Source organism: Mus pahari, chromosome 19 (genome assembly GCF_900095145.1).
Source record: "Mus pahari chromosome 19, PAHARI_EIJ_v1.1, whole genome shotgun sequence".
In the NCBI taxonomy this organism is placed as follows: Eukaryota; Metazoa; Chordata; class Mammalia; order Rodentia; family Muridae; genus Mus; species Mus pahari.
In genome coordinates this window covers 53,313,704-53,331,831 of record NC_034608.1, presented here as the reverse complement: position 1 = coordinate 53,331,831, position 18,128 = coordinate 53,313,704, and the positions used below count along the sequence as shown (strand labels likewise).

At 44.7% G+C, this 18,128-nt stretch overlaps 1 protein-coding gene across 2 annotated transcripts in view; it reads left to right on the top strand.

The window, feature by feature from the left end:
* Lonrf1 (LON peptidase N-terminal domain and ring finger 1) overlaps positions 1–16,540 on the top strand; it is a 34,902-nt gene extending 18,362 nt beyond the window's left edge. The window contains exons 4-12 of one of the 2 annotated variants that reach the window (XM_029532252.1): positions 412–561; positions 1,075–1,312; positions 1,418–1,514; positions 2,719–2,833; positions 6,789–6,910; positions 9,435–9,593; positions 9,700–9,862; positions 12,558–12,710; positions 15,140–16,540. In XM_029532252.1, coding sequence (XP_029388112.1) covers positions 412–561; positions 1,075–1,312; positions 1,418–1,514; positions 2,719–2,833; positions 6,789–6,910; positions 9,435–9,593; positions 9,700–9,862; positions 12,558–12,710; positions 15,140–15,298 — 1,356 coding nt within the window. In that variant the 3' untranslated portion in view covers positions 15,299–16,540. Of the gene's footprint in view, positions 1–411; positions 562–1,074; positions 1,316–1,417; positions 1,515–2,718; positions 2,834–6,788; positions 6,911–9,434; positions 9,594–9,699; positions 9,863–12,557; positions 12,711–15,139 lie in introns of both variants that reach the window. The other variant, XM_021219480.2, reaches the window with a different exon arrangement.
* Positions 16,541–18,128: the final 1,588 nt, after the last annotated feature.

Sequence of the window (18,128 nt, the reverse complement as noted above, 5' to 3'; positions counted from 1 at the left end):
AAAAAAAAAAAAAAAAAAAAAAAAATTCACTGTCATGGGCACCCTGACCTCCTGACAGAATAGGGCTTACTAATAGATGGAATAGTTCCATCTCTTAAAACCTCTTCCCTTTATAATTTGTATATTTAAAAAGCTAGCCATTCTCTTGGGTACCTTCTTAAGCTACTGTATACCTTCCTTGCAAAGAGTTAAACCTTCCTCCCCTCTTCTTTTTTTCCTTGAGGTGATGTGATCCCTATTGAGTCATACCTTGGTTCATAAAACTTCGAACTATATCGATTCTTTCCTGATCATTAAAAATAGTGTCTTCTACAAACAATTCTCAGAATTTGAATAGACAGTAAAGCTTATATTGTTGTTCTTCACCAGATAGTACTTATCTTCTATTCTATTTTATAATATTTCTTACAGATTCTGTGTGACTTACTGTCACCTGAAAATGTAAGGGAAGGCCTGAAGGAGTCTTCCTGGAGTTCGTTACCGTGCATCAAGAACAAACCTCTTGGTTTTCTGTCAGTAATGGAACAGCCCCATTCCCCTGCCGAGCTTGGCCTAAAGCAGGTAAGGGGCGGAAAGAGGGCATTTGCTCCCTACACCCGCCTCCTGAGAGCTAACCCCCCCCCCCCATGTTCTCAGGGTCAAGCATTAGAGCCTACTTAAGTGTGTACTGCCTATCTGGTTATAGTAACAGGACCTTGCCTGCAGCATCTGATTTATATTAAAGCTCTGTATGTAATGTCAGTGCTCACTGACTGCCATTTTAGGTCACTTAACTGGCATCGCACTTAGAGTTTAGAACATGCATATAGCTATAAATACTGTATTCGGTCTAGAAGCATTTGCGTCAGAACTGCTGCTCTAAACAGTGCTGTGACATCAGCATGATACCTAAGACTCTATAAATACTGACAGCAAACCCTTTGCTTGCCTGGATTTAAAGTTAAAAAGTTCTCTTAAGCTGGTTTTCAAACGCGTATTACAAGGAGTTGGAATCTCCGTTCCATTTTTCTTCTTGGCAAGGAGAATAAAGAACGGTGAACAGAGGGGATTGCCTTTGTCTATTGTGTTCCACAGACTGAAGAACGAGCGGAGGATGCCCCAGAGCCTGTCAAAGGAAGCTTAAACCGCACCCAGTCAGCACAAGCCATCAGTGCTGCGGCAGTGCCTGCCAGGGAGGAGGGTCTAAAGCGCGTGTGCTCAGAGCCTTTACTGTCCGCTCAGGGAAAAGGTGTTCTGCTGAAACGAAAGCTGTCTCTCTTAGAACAGGATGTGATTATTAACGAAGACGGGAGGAATAAGCTCAAAAAGCAAGGTGGTAAGGCTTCCCCTCTGCAGTTCTCATAAAGTTCGCATTCAGAGTGGCCTGTGGACCTCTTCCCCCAAGAGTAAAACCCTGCCTGTCTGTTTATTTGATTAGAATCTCCCAATGAAGACTGCATGTTCTCAATAGCTTATGGCGACATCCCAGAAGAACTAATAGATGTCTCAGACTTTGAGTGTTCTCTCTGTATGAGGTGAGTGTGTCAAATTTTATAAAGATATATATGTTGATGTAAATATGTAGCATAGATGAGGGCAGTGCTAGGTAAGGAGCTAACACCATCGGGCTAAGAATCAGAAGGTGGAGTTTTAGTCCTAGGTTTAGCTGTAAATAGCCTCTGAATCTCATACTTCCGCATTGAGAAAGTAGGGCCAGTGTCTGCAAACGCAGCGTCTGGGTGCCTGGCTGTCCTGGAACTGACTCTTTAGGTCAGGCTGGCCTTGAACTCCAGACATCTGCCTGCCTCTGCCTCCCACGGAGAGCCAGGATTAAAGGTGTATCCCAGATGCCTGGCTTACCATGTGTTCTCCGTGCAGCAGGGTGTAGCTGTTAGCCTGTGCTGGTCTTGAACTTAGGATTATTGTGCCTCATCTTCCCGAGTTGCTAGGATTAAGATACTGGGATTAGATCTGTGTCCAACCATGCAGGTTAGGTCAGTTTCCCTAAGTCAGCTTTTAAGTTAATATGCAAAGAAGTGGGTTGCATCATGCACCACTGTACTCTGTGACATCAGAGTGCGTTTAAGGCCATCTATCCTTCTTTCAGGTATTTTATGTAGAAGGGCTTTTACCAAACTGTTAAGGATCCTTTTTAACTTGATGAGGCTATGTCAAAATCTAATGGTCACCAGTGGCATACTTGGCTTGCTCTTTGAGTCTTTGAGTCTGCACTGACTTTGCTCAGTTGGCTCAGCCACGGCTTAAGGGTTGGGGAGCCACATGTCCAACAGTGGTGACTGCTGTAATCAGTGCAGTCCTGGGCCCCTGGCAGGGTCCCTTAGTTGTTCAAGGTCTTTCAGAAGGTACAGGAGGCCACCTTACTGTTAGCATTGCCCTCTTCCCCCTCTCCTCGCCCACCTTGGCCTTCTGACGCCTCTATGCCGTGGTTCTCAACCTTCCCAATGCTGTGGCCCTTTAATATTTCCTCATGCTGTAGTGACCCCAGCCATAAAATTTTTGTTGGTACTTAATAATTGTAGTTTTGCTACTGTTATGAATTGCGATGTAAATAGCTGATATGCAGGATATCTGAGATGTGCCACCCAAAGGGCTCTTGACCCACAGGTTGAGAACCACTGCTCTAAGTAGAGATTTAAGTTACAGTCCATTATTAACAGATGCTTTGCCGCTGTGGAGGCTCCTGGTGTGAAAGCTAACATGTGCTTTGTTTGATTCCAGGTTGTTTTTTGAGCCAGTAACAACCCCTTGTGGACACTCATTCTGTAAGAATTGTCTTGAGCGTTGTTTAGATCACGCGCCATATTGTCCCCTCTGCAAAGAAAGCTTAAAAGAGGTAAATGCACGTCTGTGTCTGTTTGTTGGTCATAAGTTCGGGGACATGGCTTGGTTTGTGCTCAGCCATAGAAAGTGTGGTTTCATTTTCAGAGTGGGGTGAATTATGAATCCTTGCTGACCAAGAGCACACTGCTGATTACCCGTGTTGTGTAGGAGAGAGAAACGGAGAGACGGGCAGAGATAGGGCCTAAGAGCCAAGTCCTCTGTACTTGGATGGCTGGTTGGTTGGTTGGTTTGGTTGTTTTGTTTTGTTTTGTTTTGTTTGTTTTAAGGGATAATAGGAAAATATAATTGGAATAATACAATAGTGTAATACAAAGACTAACACATCAGGATTGGACAAAACAAACGAGCAGAAGGCAAAGCCCAGGAGAAGGCACAAATAACAGGTCCACTTGCCTGCATATTCTCCCAGAAGCCCACAAAAAATGCTAAGCTGGAAGCCGTAATATGTATACAAAGGACTTGTAGGGTAAAAAAGAGGAAAAAATAAAATAAAAAATAAAAAGTCATAAGCTAAGACTTTTTTTTTAAAAGGAAAATTCCCGACCCAACATTGTGAGACAAGGAACCTCTAAAGATGGCACTGAGTTTGATTTTAAAAGAAATACAGCCAGCCACCTGCTGAGGGGAAGGTTCAGTTTTAATGATGATACCACGGGAAGGGGGGGGCTCTCTTGCCCTGCGTCTCACCCAGACTTGAGGCCCACCCGTTCCAGATCCCTTAGTGCTCGGAGCAACTGTCCTGTCGAACCTCCTGTGTGATAGAGACGGCCCAGCTTTCCTGTCCAGTTTGGTGGCTGCTGGCCACGTGTGACTACTCAAGCACTTGAATTGTGGCTGGAGTATCCGAGAGACTGACCTCCATATTCTTTAATCAACTAAAACGTACAGAGGCCCCGTGACCAATGCCTGCTCCACTGGGCAGTGTAGCTCTAGGGAGTGGTGGCAGAAGACAGAAGAGAGCTGGCAGTGTCCTCATTGCAGAGCCAGAGACCAGCACAGCAGCCCCCGTGAGGGGACCCACAGTGGTGGTGCTGTCTCCTGGCTCCTCTATCAGGATCCAGCTTCAAGGTGCCGTTGTAACCTCAGTAGAAGCATCCCAGGAGGACGGCCCCTGTGATGACTTAGAGTATTGTTGGCAGAGAAAAGCACCTGGCATCATTTATTTATGAAAACATAAATACAACCCCTATAAAAAATACTTACACAATAAACACAGTGGCATATGTTGCTACACTTGATAGGTATGTTACATAGCAAGCTGGTATGTTGAAAACATACACAAGCACACACATGTACACACATGCACACAAGTTCACACACACACACACACACACGTTTGCAGAGTCAAGAAATCTAAGATAAAGTTACCCTTGAAGAGTTTACCACGTACGAGAACGACTTGGCGTTTTTGGATAAAGTATACTAAACAGGCTATCTTTCCCAGAGTTTAGATATCCTGACATATAATTGCTCTTGTTTTCAAGTTAACTATTCAATACATTACTTTCATTTAGAAATACTTCATCTTTAAGAATGCTGTATTAGTCAGGGTTCTCTAGAGTCACAGAACTTATGGATATGCTCTATATAGTAAAGGAATTTATTGATGACTTACAGTCTGCAGTCCAAATCCCAACAATGGTTCAGTAGTAGTTGTGGATGGAAGTCCAAGGATCTAGCAGTTGCTCAGTCCCACACGGCAAGAAGGCGAAAGAGCGAGAGCCCGACTCCCTTCTTCCAATGTCCTTATATGGTCCCCAGCAGAAGGTGTGGCCCAGATTAAAGGTGTGTGCCACCACACCTTTAATCCCAGATGACCTTGGACTCGGAGATCTCCCTGTCTTAATCTTCTGGATTCAATCACCACTGTGTCTCAAGATCTCCATACCAAGATCCAGATCAGAAACTTCTATCTCCCAGCCTCCAGATTAGGTTCACTGGTGAGCCTTCCAATTCTGGATTGTAGTTCATTTCAAATATAGTCGGGTTGACAACCAGGAATAGCCACTACAAATACTAATAGTTTGAGGGAGAACCCTGGTGAAACCATCTGAACACATGGCTAGATGTTTAAAAATATCCTGTTTCCAGTGTGGATGATAGCTTATGTCACATCATTTGTAAAGTACAAATTATATCTATACCTAAGAGAATGTAATTGAAAATAATGCTGTTGTGCCTGCATATTTCCTGCCTGCATGTTACTGCCCCCCTCTGCCCATTAAGTGTGGTTTCAAGACGTGAGCTTTGCAGCAGCTCAGTAGAGAATGCTAGCACCTCCCTGTCATGGAGCTTACAAGCTCGGCTGCCCCTTTGTACAAAAACTGTCCTTTGTAAGTTAAGGAGTGTAGCTGTTTGTCAGTGTCCTCAGCTAAATTCCTGGAAGCCAAACTACTGGATCGATGGCAGTATTTTTATAATATTCCTAAAAACCACTTGTTGGGTTTCCTAGTCGCCTGCAACTGTTGCACAGATTTAGGCTCCCTGCCAGTGACATAGGCAATATTTCTTCAGCTGTAACTACATGAACATCCATTTTTTTCAGAAATCTTTATTAATTTAACAGAACGCAATTAGAGGACTGCTCTTACAAAGTCTGTTATGCAGTTAGCCTCATGATAAACTCCTGCTGCCTATACACATGTGGTCTAACGGAGTCAACCCACACCCTCCTCTTCAACCAGACTACAGTTAGCAGCCATGTATCATCTAAGAACTTGCCAGAACTACTGAGTCTCAGACTCCACTTCACCCCTGCGTCTTAGCAGTCTGTATTGTCACGGGCCTTCCTAGTCAAGGTTGCGTACTGCTCCTGTGGCCACCTTCCCCAAATCCCAGATTTCCCAGTGTGTCCTGCATTACAGCCTGACACAACTGCTTTACCTGTCGTCTCTACAGGTGGAGGGATGAGTTCTCTTTGTGACTCTTCTCCCAAGTTCTTCCTGACTGTCTTATTTATTTATTTCCTTTAATGCATGTGTATTTTCTGTCTGTCGGTGTACTCTGAGCTTAAGCAGCTTTTAGTTTGATTACGAAGACGTTTGCATCCATATGGCACAGTGCAGGGATTTACTGTGGTAAAAACAGCACAACACACAGTGTAAGGTAAAAGAGGAATTAAGGAAAACGTCGGGAAATGCACAGTCAGATCCTGACCTGAGAGAGCTTGCATAGACAGGAGAGAGGTGGGTTTTTTTTTTTTTTTGTCAGCCAGAATGATGATATATTCTACATGTGGAAAGCCACTTTTCAGAGTATGTGGAGGGAACACAAATGTACCAGGTACTTAGAGGCAGGGAGGGAACATACAGGAAAAGCAGCATGCTTTGAAGTCTTTCTGGTAGTAATATTGGAGGGAAAAACCTAAAAGAAAAATGAAATAAGTTGAGTGGAGGCAAATGCCTATCATTCAAGGACCTGGGGAGCTGAGGTAGAGAACCTCAAGTTGCAGGCCAGCCTGAGCTACACAGTAAGACCTTAACCTCACAGAACCAGCAACAGCGCTCCCAGCAGAAAACCCTATGTGGAGACTTTATCTTTGAAAATAGACAAAACAGCCGTTGTTTTGACTTTCTGAAAGAAGGCAAGTGCATTCTTTTCTTCATCCGTATCTTCTTTCTGCTTCTTAGAAATTGGCTTGTGTCGTGGGAGACAGCCAGGGCCAGGCTGGCTGCTGCCAATAAAAGATTTGTGCTCACATCAGGGCACTTTTTGGGGGGCGGGGGTGGGGGGGAGGTTGCTTCCAGTTTCGCCTCCAGTCTTACCCTGGGGCCCAGGCCGGAGCAGGTTTATTGTGTAGCTACATGAACTGCAGGGTCCCCTCATGAATTAAATGCAGTTAGAATCGAGTGTGTCGGTCTATAGCAAAGGCTTTGATCTCTCAGTTAAACTTTGCCTACTTTGTATAGGAAAGCATCTACTGGACTGTGAATAATTGTGTCTTTCAGTATCTAGCAGACAGGAGGTACTGTGTCACCCAGCTGTTGGAGGAGTTAATAGTGAAGTACCTGCCGGATGAGCTGTCTGAGAGGAAGAAAATCTATGATGAAGAAACGGCTGAGCTCTCACAGTAAGCCCCTTCTCCTTACAGAGATTATGAGGACTGCCAGAGAGCCATCCCAGAGCCAGCAGGATCCTGTCGCTCAGTCTAGCACGGGCATGTCACAGCCAAGTAGTGATGGGGTTTCCTGTCCTAAGCAGACAGGCTCAGGAAGCAGTCTGTAGAGTCCAGGCGTGCTAAGGGGAGTCATTGGTACAGCTCTTTGGACTGGAGCAGGATTAGAGGATATGAAGGGACTTCCCGCTCAGACAGCAGGCGGTGGACTGGGGTAGAGATGAAGTAGGTAACATGGATGGAAACCCAGGTCTCCCACATCCTGGAACAGGAAGAACAGAAGCCTATGTTAACAGGCAAGAGCAGTGGTTCTCAACCTTCCTAACACTGTGACCCTGTAATACACTTCTTCATGTTGTAGTGACCCCTCCAAGCATGACATTGTTTTGTTCCTATCTCATAGCTGCAGTTTTGCTACTGATGTGAATCATAATGTAAATGTCTGTGTTTTCAGATGAGCTCAGGCGACACCTGTGAAATGGCCACCTATCACCCGAAGGGGTGGCACCCCTCAGGTTGAGAACCACTGGGGGAGAGACTCAGAATGGGGTGGGATTGAAATCTGAAGGAAAGCCGTAGGCATCAGATGCTCAGTAGAGATACCAGTGAGAGACCATTCATGTTAGTAGGACAGCAAACACCCCCAGGCGGCTTTGGGGTGTTAGCAGCTGTCCCCACTGCCAGTGGGGACCAGTCGGAGCTGGGTATGTTTGCCCAGCTCTGCCTGCTGTCTAGGTCTTTGTTCCTTGTTCTTTCTCCCCTTAAACATTTTTGACTTTTTGATCAGTCACTCGAGTCTCTCTGAATTTCTTTGACGGGTTTTTAATTTCTCAAGTATTCCTTCACCTCTCTCAGCTAACACGTTGAAGAGCTCTGTTAACTTTATGCGCTGTTATTATTTAGCACCCGTTTGCTTCTGCTGTTTAACAACGCAAGTAGAACGTTGGATCTTTCCCTTCTAAAACAGAATGAGTTGTGCGTGTGAACTTGAATTTTCCCATGGGTGCCCATGGGAAGTCTTCACAGGCTCTTCAGGACAGGTTTCTAAGCTTTCCTTTACAGAGCCTGTGGTGATTGTTCCTCCCAAGAAACAGTTGTTTTAAGCTGTGTGGTGGCGCACGCCTTTAATCCCAGCACTCGGGAGGCAGAGGCAGGCGGATTTCTGAGTTCGAGGCCAGCCTGGTCTACAAAGTGAATTCCTGGACAGCCAGGGCTACACAGAGAAACCCTATCTCGAAAAAAAAAAAAAAGAAAAAGAAAAAGAAAAAAAAGAAACGGTTGTTTTATGGTCCCTGTGTCTTTTAGATACTGAAGAAGGCTAGGAAGGGATTCGGTGACACTGATCCGAAGCATGGCGCTGAAGCCAGCCCGCCCTTAGGAGAGTGTACCTGAGGAGCCTAGGGAGGCAGCGGGTGGAGGGAGAGCTGAGTGCTGGGGAGAAGCCAGGGCAGCCGTGCTTGCTAGCTGGGCTGTGATGTAACTGCACTTTCGTGTTACACCGCATGTCCTTAGGTCATTAGTGGTCATGTAACAGGAACATGAAAGAGAGCAGAAACAAATCTAGACCCCAGAGCCCTGGTTCGTGCTATGTGGACCATGCTGGCTGCATCATTCCCTGTCGGCCTTGTCTCTGTCAGTCAGTGTGGGCAGCGTGGCACCCGACTTCAGCCACCACGCACTTTCCTCCATCCCTCTCCTCTATGCACTGCCGACCTCCAGCTATTCCCCGCAGTGCTGCTGTGAGCATTCAGTTCTGCATCTGTAGGCTTGTTTCTAAGAGGAAAACTCTTGGTCCCAAAGATGCTTTCTTCCAAGAACCCGGGGTGTTTCTGCTGTGGACTCAAGTGCCTGTGTGTGCATTTTTTTCCTCAGCTGCCCCCACAAGCCAGGCTTTCTCATCCTTGCCATCTGGGCATTGTCTTGGCCCCTCTTCCTGTTCACGGTCTGGCAGAAAGGTATCTGTCACTTTAGACACCCGACGAGAACATTATTGAATTCACTTTGTTGATCTTTTGAATATATCAGGGTTAAGAGTTTTTGTCCATTTTAGGAGCCCCCCCCTTTTTTATCTTAATATCTTATGGATGAAAGCTAGAACTCTGCCCTGCATTGTAAGTATTTTAAACAAGTCCTCAGTGTAAAATGTTACCATAAATTTCCTTTTGATTTTTTTTTAAATAGCTCTGTATGTTACCTGCTATTTTAGAATTGTGGCTTATAAATATGAGAATCATAGTCAGATTCAGTTTCAGGGACTCAGCGGGGTGAATTTGATGGAGGGGGGCTGCTTCCTGTTCTAGTTAGGAACCAAGAGCACAGATTTAAAACAGATTTTGTTGTTGTTACTATTATTGCTGTTTATACATCAATTTTTTTTTTTTTTTTTGCTGTGATAAGACTTGAGTGTTTTGCTATGGTAAACCTGGTATGTTTTTGCTGTCTGATTTGGTTTATAACAATGAACTGTCTCCTCCCTCAGCCTGACCAAGAATGTCCCAATATTCGTTTGCACTATGGCCTACCCCACTGTGCCTTGCCCACTCCATGTGTTCGAGCCCAGATACAGGCTCATGATCCGAAGGAGTATCCAGACTGGAACCAAGCAGTTCGGGATGTGTGTCAGTGATACACAAAACAGGTAGGCTCCCCGGGAACTTTGGCATCTATCTGCGTTTGCACCGGAGCTTCCTCTGTGTCCGAATGAGGCTCTGCACACTCATGCTGAAGCAGGGTTTTCCTCTCAGTTTTGCAGACTATGGTTGTATGTTACAAATCCGAAACGTGCATTTCTTACCTGACGGAAGGTCTGTTGTCGACACAGTTGGAGGGAAGCGGTTCAGGGTTTTAAAAAGAGGAATGAAAGATGGATATTGCACTGCAGACATTGAGTATCTGGAAGATGTTAAGGTATGGAAATGTTCTTTCTCGGTGGATCCTGGGCCACTGTGTCCTGGGTACCAACATGTAGGTGATGTTTCTAGACACAGGAGCCAGCTCTTCTGTCATTCCTCGTTGCTACTTAGGAGGGTTAGCTCCGGCCACCTTCCCTTCATCTTGCTCTTGAATCGTTTGCCCATTCAGGAGCACATGAGGACAAGAAGCTGCCACCTCTTCATGCTCCAGGTATCCCCGGAAGCATGGTGCCTAGATCCTACTTACCCTTGTGCATACAGTAGTCATGGTAACCGTTGAGCTAACAGTAGCAGGTGACTAAGTTAAACTTCCAACTCATCAAAGTTTGAAGTTGGTGAATCTCTACCTTATTTTACTTGATTCATCAATAATTAAAACTGCTATAATTCATAGATTAAACTTTAACGTAAAAGTAAACACAAAATTCTTTTAAAGTTTGCTCCGTGTATTAAGGTTTTTTTCCTGTGCCAGAGACAATCTTAATTATACAGTAAATACAACTGGATGCTGTTTTAAAATGGTAGGATGTCCCAGATAAGATACTGTCAAAATGAATATATATATATTCGTGCATGTATGTGTGTGTGTGTGTGTATATATATATATATATATATATATATATATATATACACACACATATATATGTATATATATATATACACACACATATATACCTATATATACATATATAAACATATATGTATGTATATGCATACATACATACATAATACATATATACATACATACATACATACATACATACATACATACATGCTGCTGTTGGCTTAGACAGGGTTGAAGTGGCCTCTCGATGGTTTTGGGACCTAATTTACCAACTAGAATTAAAGTACCAGAAAGTGGCTGCTGTTTTAAGTATCGAATTGATAGCAATTTCTACAGGAAAGGCAGGATGAAATACAGGTCTTACATTAGCACTATTCACCAGTCTATTTCAGTCATCATTTCCTGGTTGCTGGGCATCTTCACAAAGAGTTCATAGAGTTTTCCCAAATCTGAGCGAGTTCACAGATACAGAGAGTGATTGGGAGTCTGTGATGTGTAACAGAAATGAAGGAAGGCTGACTGCCTCCATGTCCTGTGAGCTCTCCCTCCACCACGCTGCCTCTCTGCTGATAAGTGTGATTGGTTTGATGTTGCCTGTTGTCTCTTATAAACAAAGATGCCACGTGGCGGGAGGCTGAGGAGGCAGGTCTCTGAGTTTGAGGCCCACCTGGTCTACATAGAGAGCTCCAGGATGGTTGGGATTACACCGGGAGACCTTGAGGCAAACAAACAAACAAAAAGATGTCATGGGGGAATACTTTGCTCTATCAAGCAGGGCAGACTATTTTATGAGTGGAAAATTTTAGTTGATTGATAGTCTTTGTCTTATGTGTGGTTGGCTGATGAAACTGTTTGCTAAAGACGGTATGCTTTGTAAAACCCAAAAGCCCGTTTTAATTTTGGTAAATGTATATAATGTTAGATCACATTTGATGGCAAAGTCCTTTGGGCTGGCAGCTGAAAACACATGGCTAAGAGCGCACACCCAGTAGGGTAGGTAGCACATTGGACGTGTGTGTAGAAACCGACATGGCGATTGGGAGGCTGGGGTCACGCCTTAGATCCTTCTTGTTCCCATTTCGTATGTTTCAGCTTTTTGCTTTTGCTGTTGACTGGTCTGTTCTGGAAGACCTTTTCTTCCTGTGGTAGTAATTCTTGTTTTCTGGGATGTTTAAGGAAATGTTAAGCTCTATTTAATTGTTGCAGCAGCATTCTTAACCTTTAAAAAGCCTGCTTTCGAAATTTCTGCTTGTTTCCTGGCTGGCTTTGTTCATCTCTCAGAGGTGCAGCTCTTCGCCATTTTAACTATTTTTAAGCACAGCTTATGGATATATCTATCACGTTATGCAAATTACAACTAATTTTCATGCATAGTTTCAATTGTCATTTCACTTTTTCCAGCAGTAAGAATGCGTGGCCTGTGGTGTCTTGTGTCTTTTGTATTTCAAAAATCTTCCCATCCAGTAGGCCAGGAACGTGGTCTGCACGTTAGGACGGATGGGTCCCTTGGCCATCCACCTGCGTTCTGCTGGTCTTCTTCGGCTGGAGGATGTCTTTCATTTTACATTTGCCATTCAGTGGCCTAGAGGGCACAGGGAGGAGTTTGCAGGGGTGGGGCGGGGCACAACCTTGGACCCTTATGGCAGAAGTTGAAATTGTATATTTTATGCTCTACCTTTTGACATACTGATTTTTAAGCAAGTATTTTTGTTGCATTTGTGTTTTGTATTTTGACCCAGTTCTCCCATAAATGATGTGTTCATGGCCACCCTCCTGTTGCTGCTGTCTGCCATGTGTAACCCGAGTGCCCCATTTCTCTTTTCACTGTAGCAACTATTCTATTCCAGATTCATGTAGACCTTTGAAACAGAGCTCACTGTCCACCATGCCTGCTCCTTCCCAGGCTGTCAGTCAGGTTGTTGCTGCTCTCGGTGGAGACCAGGCATTGCTCTTCCCAGTGAGTCCTGTCAGCACTGTGTAAGGCAGAAACGTAACCTGGTATTGCCCGAGAATAACACTCTTGATAGCCTAGCACCAACACGGACATTCCCGGTTTCCCAGTGTTCTCTGGGACTGAGGCTAAGCGCCCGGACATCACTGAGATCTTACTGCCTGTTCTTCCTAGATTGAGAATGGAGATGAAATAAGGAGTCTGAGAGAGCTCCATGACTCGGTGTACTCGCAAGCCTGCAGCTGGTTTCAGAATTTAAGGGACAGATTTCGAAGCCAAATCCTTCAACACTTTGGATCAATGCCTGAGAGAGAAGAAAACCTCCAGGTAGGATAGAGCTCTGCTGCTGCTGCTGCTGCTGCTGCTGCCGCTGCCACTGCCGCTGCCAGTCTCCCTTTCTCAGGAACCTGACGAACAGCTTTCCACCTCCCCTTCTTTTATTGCCGTTGACCCCATCTTGAGCATTATGGCTATATTCTCTAGAGCACTGGTATCTGCTACATGTAGCCCAGGCAAGTGTGCCTGCGGGGGAGAGTGTGCCACGGAGGGGGGCGGGGGGGGGGGGGTTGAGAGATGTGTGGTTTTCCACCCTTTAGGAAGTCTGCTCCTCCCTTTTATCTCCTATCCACTGTTCACCATTTCAGTCCACTGTTGTCTAGCNTTCTCAGGAACCTGACGAACAGCTTTCCACCTCCCCTTCTTTTATTGCCGTTGACCCCATCTTGAGCATTATGGCTATATTCTCTAGAGCACTGGCATCTGCTACATATTGCCCAGGCATGTGGTCCTGCGTGAGAGTGAGTGCCACGGGGGGGGGGGGGGGGGGGGGAGTTGAGAGATGTGTGGTTTTCCACCCTTTAGGAAGTCTGCTCCTCCCTTTTATCTCCTATCCACTGTTCACCATTTCAGTCCACTGTTGTCTAGCCGCATGTAACACTCCCGTTACCATAAAACTATCATGCTTGGGGTCCTGCTCAAGTACTGGGGTTTACATCAAAACTGAACCTAATTAGTAATGTGATTTAGATTCTTTCTGTGCACCAAGCTCTGAAGTAACAATTGCAAAACCCATTAGGGGGTCCCTTACCCTGGGGAATCCAACCACAGGCTCCTGAGACAACCAATAATAAGCAGAACACTTTGAATTGAATAAAGTCTTTATGGTTAAAAGATGGTTGATTTCATAGTGGAATGGCTGTACATATATGAAGGCGGAGAGATAATAGATCCAAGAGTGATGCATCTTTCACTCCATCCTTCAGAGGTTGGTCTGAGTCTCTCCGACCCCAATGAGTCTCTTATGTCAGCATCAGGACCATTTCCAAACTGAGCAAAGGAGGATGCTACATCTGTGTTGCCCACTGTGGCATGTTCATCCTGGACGCCTGAACCTGGTTAAACATTATAGAAGTATGCTTTCATCAGATGAAGCAGGATAACACATTTAAAGTCTCCAGAATGTAGTTTCCGTAAAGGTCTGGACAGAACTTCCCCATGGTCCTCTCTCAGTAGCTGCTACTGGTTTCTGTTAATACCACGTTAGGAGTCAGAAACATAGCAGCCTCTGGAGAGATCCAGGAGTGAGAGGGTTTGTAAAGAGGGACAGGTATGTTGGAGGCCGGAGGAGCAAAGGCCAACTGCACCAGAGGCCACTGAATCCCTCCGCAGTGCATCTGGAGCCGCAGGGCACCATGGCTAGCTGGAACTTGTGGAGAAAGTGCTGCAGTTCTTAGGGCCCTGGGGAGTGCCCGTCTGTCTGTCTGTCTGTCTGTCAGTCAGAGGCAGTAGAATGGTGGTTCTCTAGATTCCTCTGGAAAACTGCCCCCCACACTTTGCAAGAGTTTCTAGAAAATAATGACCTCTTTATCAATTTCTGCGTCTGGTTGGAATGCCATTGGCCTGATTGAGTCTAAACTGGAGACGGGTGGAGGGAATGCAGAAGGAAGTGGGCGTGGTGCAGAGATCAGAGCAGTGGACAGTGGGGCCGTTGCTTGGGCTCTGTCGTGGTTCTTTTGTCATTCCGAATGTTCCTGTTCCGTGGCTCGTGAGCACCAGTGCACTGAGCAGTAAGGGAGGCTATCGAATCCTGTCGTACACACTTATCACTGTCTCTGTGGCTGTGGACCAGCCCTTGCAACACACAGGAGCTTCCTTGGCAGGACGTTGGCCTTTCCTCGCCCTTGCAATGTTAATTTTTCAAACTAAATGCGAAGCCTTTATTTATTTATTTATTTTGAATAAAAAATATTCCAATTTTTGAATAAAAATGTCAAGTATCAAGAATTAACTTTCTGTAGTGCTTTAAGTAACCAGGTCTGGCCCCACGAAGCGTTTGGCACTGTCTGGAGACATTTTGACCTTTACACCTGGAGAGGGACTGTTAGTGGCTAGCCAGCCGAAGGAAGGTCAAGGTGCTGCTGGCGGACTACAGAGCACAGGACTGTGGCACACAGCAAAGGGGCCCAGGCCCCAAACGTCAGCAGCCTGAGGCCAAGAGCCCGACCGGGTATTGACAAAGCTGACTGTGGAGTCGGGGCCAGATTAAAATCCTGACTCTAACATGTGAGCTGAGAGACCATGGGTGACCACATCACAGACCCCAGCTTCTGGTCCTCCCTGTCGGTGGGCATCGTCATCACCTGCCTTCTGTTATTAAGAGATTTAGGACAGTACTTGGCCCATAAGTCAAGTAGGCTAGGGTTTGCTTTGTAGTTTTTGCTGTTCCATTAACAGTCTGAACTGTTGGTTGGTTTTAGGCAACACCCAATGGACCTGCGTGGTGTTGGTGGCTGCTGGCAGTCCTTCCTGTAGACCCACGGTATCAGCTCTCTGTACTGTCCATGAAGTCCCTGGAGGAACGATTGACAAAGATACAGCGTATCCTGACTTACTTTTCTAGAGAGCAATCTAAGTAGCGAGCTGCTTGGATCTCACTCGGCTCGCTCTCAGCCCAGAGGCCGAGAGGCGGCTGGATCTCACTTTTAACGTCGCCCTGATCTGGCTCCAGTTGACGGCCGGATTGCCCGCTGCCTTTTGCACACCCAGTGCTGGTTTAAGAAATCAAGGAAACTTTTCTTTTCTTCAAACCTCCTGAATCTCGTGGATCTGCAAATGAATACCTTCAACTAGGTCCTAGACCACTAAGAACTTGCACAGAAAACACGCACTGAATGTGTGTTAAACCTCGACATTGTGATGAAGTTGCACTATGTACCATATTCTGAATGAACTAAGAACTCCGTGGATGTGTGACGTGTTGCGTGCATGTGTGTGTGTGTGTGTGTGTGTGTGTGTGTGTGTGTGTGTGCGCGCGCGTGTGCGAGTGTGTGTGCTTTTTCTCTGGCTTTAAATTTTAAAAGACAAAAAAAAAAAGCCATAGGGAGTGGACTTGCTGAAGGCCCTCTATTGCCCAAGTTTACAGCGGTAGTCATAGGAGTTTTCGCAGATTGAATTTGCCTCAGATTTATTTGTCCCGATGCTTCTATTTGCACAAGTATGTAAACTATGGTATAGAGTATCATTTTTTTCTGTTGGAAATCCTGCTCTTGCTGAACTGTCTTGGCCATTGACTTTGACACAGTTAATTATTTATGTAAATACGCGCATCCCGGTAGCCGGCAGGCAGGGATGCAGAATCTAGAGCCAGTCTCCAGGAAAAACTGCAAACCTGACACATGGTACTGTGCATCCATTCATAAAACACTTAAAACTGTGAAAATATGGTTTACATTAAAAATGTACATAAAGGTAGACGGAGAACTCGATTCAGCCAGTTAGCTTGTACATTTTAGGGGGCTTTTCACATTAACTGCCCGTCTATGTCATTTAGAGTTTGACACGATAACTTGTATTTAAGGAATTATGTAGTGTATAAATTGGTTGAGGATCTGGGGGAAGAGGAGAAGCTTACTGTAGGACTCAGCTTGTAAGGTTTGTTTTGTTTTGACTCTGGTCTTGGTGCAAATGTTAGTTATGCCTTATTCATACCACAGTTAGAGCACCGTGCTGTGACATGGGTATATCCGTGCTGCCCGGCCCTTTTATAATTATTTGTTGCAGATTTGTGACTGTCTCTATTAACTTTCTTTTATGTAAGTAATTTGTACAAGTTTCTTAAGATTTTTGCTTTTGCTTATTTAATTTTGAATAAAAGCTAAATTCATATTACTTTTTCCCCCTTTTAAATCGTAAAGCGATGTCAAAAAAAATGTCAGTACAGGGACCGAGTTATATATAGTGTAGAACACGTGTTTGGTTGCCTGTTTGCTACATGAGGCTTAAATTGTAGATTTTTGGGAGGCAGTGGGAGGTGGGGTGTGAGGTCTGAGACAGGGTCTCTCTACATAGCTCTGGCTGTCCTGGAGCTCACTCTGTAGACCAGGCTGGCCTTGAACTCACAGAGATCCCACTGCCTCTGCCTCCTGAGTGCTGGGATTAAAGGTGTCCTATACCATCACACTCAACAAGTTGTGGTTTTAAAACATTTTATAAACAACGAATGTGGTATCTTGAGGCTTCAGGTCCAACAACTGTTTTCTAGGCTTTAGAGTTTAAAGCATTGTTTTGTAACCTTAAAAAAAACAAACCCATATCCCTCTAGAATAACGATATTCTTCTTTTTAAATACCCTAAAAATGTTTGTTAACATTTAAATTTAAATGAATTTAAATTAATGAATTTAAAATATGACAGGTGTCTCTTATAGAAAAAAAAAATTGCATTCATTCTCTTCCATCAGGATGACTCTTGGCTGTACACACCAGACCATTTCTGTCCCCAGTTCCTCTTCTGAGATTCCCCAGATACTGCTGGGTTTTCGTTCGCAGATGAGATTGTACTATGTCTCCCGCTCTCCTGCCTGGGTCTCCTAACTGCTCTACTCATAGGCTCACACCTCCTTGCCAGTAAGTAAGACCTTCAGGATTGGCTGAAACTTTAGAAGAAGATTCAGAAGATCCCCACCCCACTCAGTGCCACATTAACTAGTAGAGGACTGTCTACAGTACCTGTTGATGTAGTTCTATAACCCACCTACTCGAGGCTGAAGCAGGAGGATTCTGGGTTAAGGCCAGTGTGAGTTACACAGTGAGTTTAAGGCCAGTCTGGGTGAATTAGCCTTTGTTTGACCATCAGCATGTGCAAGGCCCTGGCTTTGTTCCCCAGCACCATTAACAAAGAGGCTCATAAAGGCAGTCACCGAGTGGACAAGCACTTACCCAGTGCTCCCTTAGCAATAGTCCTTTTATCATGACTGGCCCTTTATCAATAGTTTTGAAGTGTAAACTAACTTTCTCATAATTAAAAATACTTAAGTACCTGTTAAATTAAGGAATATATGTAAATGACTTCCCTATATGTTTCTCAAGAGCACATGGTGAAAGTCGTCCCAGGTGTTGAATACACATATTTAATGTGTACACGTATGCTATATACACAGATGGACTGTGAGTGGTTTCTGTATAGCACACATATATCCCCCCACAAAGGAAGTGTGCCAGCCTTCTTTATGATTTATTCTGATTATATATGGCAGATACTCCTATGGTAGTTTTTCTCTCTGAAGATATATTAAGTCTGAGGGTTTTTTTTTTCTTATTATTATTGTACATTTCATCTATCTTTTCAAAAACAAAAGCCAAGAATCAAATTGTTTACCTTGTCACTTTAGGTGCTGGAGTTCCATCTTTAGTGCAGTAGTTTTTCGAAAAGTGTCTAGCTCACTACTTTATAGACACGTCTGCGTGT